This window comes from Pholcus phalangioides, unplaced genomic scaffold (genome assembly GCF_987345545.1).
Source record: "Pholcus phalangioides strain wild (caught in Gottingen) unplaced genomic scaffold, Ppha-v1.0 ptg000005l_1, whole genome shotgun sequence".
Classification (NCBI taxonomy): domain Eukaryota; kingdom Metazoa; phylum Arthropoda; class Arachnida; order Araneae; family Pholcidae; genus Pholcus; species Pholcus phalangioides.
In genome coordinates, this window is record NW_028301598.1 from 12,509,640 (window position 1) to 12,512,137 (window position 2,498).

The 2,498-nt window shown below is 46.3% G+C and overlaps 1 protein-coding gene across 1 annotated transcript; it reads right to left on the minus strand.

The window, feature by feature from the left end:
- Window positions 1-1,024: 1,024 nt before the first annotated feature.
- LOC149086315 (uncharacterized) lies at window positions 1,025-1,792 on the minus strand. Its single transcript, XM_089232354.1, has one exon. It carries the CDS (start codon window positions 1,790-1,792, stop codon window positions 1,025-1,027), a length of 768 nt encoding a protein of 255 aa, XP_089088480.1.
- Between the last annotated feature and the right edge of the window lie 706 nt (window positions 1,793-2,498).

The window sequence follows — 2,498 nt, forward strand, 5'->3', positions numbered from 1 at the left end:
TCGGAAAATAGGTGGAGAATCAGGTCGAATGCCAGGTTCCAAAACACTGGCCCGGTGCACGACCCCTGAGGGCAGCCCCTGACCAGCGTTCTGGAAACTGAACCCGTATCTGTCTGGAGAGTGACCTGGCGATGTTCGAGAGAGCTCTCCAGCATGCCTCTCAAGTCTTGAGGAAGATGTAGGCGACGAAGAGCGTTAACCACCTTCTCATGGCGCACATTATTGAAAGCCCCTCGGATATCAAGTGATATTACGGCCGAAAAAAGATTTTCGCCGTAATTGGCCTCCAGAGTGCCGAGAAGAGAGCGCCTTCGGACGAACGACCCATTCTGAAACCGAACTGTAGCTCATGTAGGGCGTGATTTTCCTCGATGAAGTAAGAAAGTCGTTGCACTAATAGTCTTTCAAGAACCTTCCCCTAGTTGGATATAATTGTGATTGGACGTGATGAAGATGGATCCGGAGAATTTCTCTTCGGAATCAGAACCAAACGCCCCACTTTAAAGGACGAAGGGAACGTTCGAAAAAGAAGGCACTTATTAACTAACTTTGACCAATAAGGCGGGTTGGCCTCGACAAATTTTTGCACGACTGAATTAGGGAAGCCGTCAGGACCGGTCGCCTTCCTAGGGTTAAGTCTTTTAATGACGTTAAGGACCTCAGAAGTCGAGAACGGAGTTGTTGAGAAAGGGTCCTGAGGACTTGTCTCTAGAGTGATTTCAATACAAGAACCATCTGGAAAAAAAATTTTCAACTGTTGTTCGGCAAGCTGAAGAGCTGAAGCTGTTACGGGGTGAACTGTAGCACGAGAACTCTGGCGTCGTGAGCGAAAAACTGCCCTGTACGGTGTGCCGAAGGCATATCCAGAGTTGGAGCAGAGATTCTGCCAGGATGTCAGCCTGAATTTCCTGACATCAAGTTTAAATTGAACCCGAGACTTTCGAAGCTGAAGAGTCTCCGAATGGGTGTCAGCATTCCGTCTATTGAGGCGAGAGATGCGACGTTCCAGGCGACGAATTCTTCTTTAAGCTTTGATTAAATCGTGGTTCCACCATGGTGTTCTCTTAGGAAGTGAAGAATTGTTTTTAAGTCCAAGGGTAGAACGGCAGCAAGCCTGTAGAGACAGAATAAGTAGATCTACGTGGTTATTGAGCTGATCTGGTGAGGAGACGGAAGAGATGGAGTCTGAGAAGGAACTCAGAGTAGAAGGGAGATGATGAGCCAGGTGATGCAGACGTCTAGACGAAACTCTAAATGAAGGACGTTGAGAAGATGATGGTAGGAGATTCGGGCTATTCATATGTATGCGGATGTAACGGTGAGAGGAGAATGAAGTATTGACTGTGTCAACCATCCATGCAGAGGAGTTGAAGAGGCGATTAGAATTACAGAAGGTGAGATCTGGCCATCCCTCTTTGTTATTATGTACGAAGGTAGGTGGAGAGGATGAAGAGTTGAATAGGAAAGTATCTGAAGTGATGAAGAAATCCAAGATCTTCTGTCCCCGAGCATCCTGATCCCGGTAGCCCCACACCGGATGATGACCATTCAGATCCACGGCAAAGAAGATTTCCAACGACGAGAACGCACGAAGAATCGTATGAATCTCCTGTAGAGTCTCCTCTATACGAGATTTCGGTGATGAGTATCCAGAGCAGAGGATGACGGGAGCCTGCGGAAGATCCAAATGGATGGCGACGAGATCTCTTCCTCTGAAGACCAGTGTGGGGTGAAAGGAGTTGTTTAATTGTATTATTGCAGCTTTACCACAACAGGATTGCCAAGATGGCATATCTACCGGACAGTCCACGTTTTCGTAAAGTAGCGCAGGCTCCTGCACCAAGAGAAAATCGAATGAGTGATTGCGTGCGAATACGTAGGTTGATTGAGCTGCAGCAATGGCCCTATCCAAATTAATTTGGAGAATTCTCAAACCAGAGTTTGTGGGAATTTGAATAGATTCGGAGGACGATGAACTGAAGGAGGCGCTTTCGTGTTGAGAGTCTGAGGATGAAAAACAAGACATCTTATGCGAAGTAAATATTAAATTTTAACTTGAAATTATTCCTGATTTCACTGATAACTTGTAGTCTGACTTCCTCCGATCTGCCAGATAATAATATTCCCTGGGAGGACAACTTAGCTGTGATGAATCTTTTGTCATTGGAGGCAATAATGGAGGAGAAGAAGACTTGTTGAATAAGATCGTCGTAGACCTTTGTATTGGCATCTTTTTGTGGATGGTAAAACCATGTGCGCAAATGCCAAGTTGATGCGGAGTTGAAGTAGCCTGGGCGTAGGAAAGAGAGTCTGAAGCAAAACGAACTCTCTTAGAGGGCTGTGAAGCTGGGGCTAAGGGAGTAACCCTATTATAGCCCTTGAGAAAGTGATGACGTTCGTGAGGAGTTCTTTCCTGACGTACGGAAGGATCTCCTGCTCTGGAGAGACCTTGATTGTCATAGGCATTATGATGTCTATTCTGACTGTGGCGAAGAGAG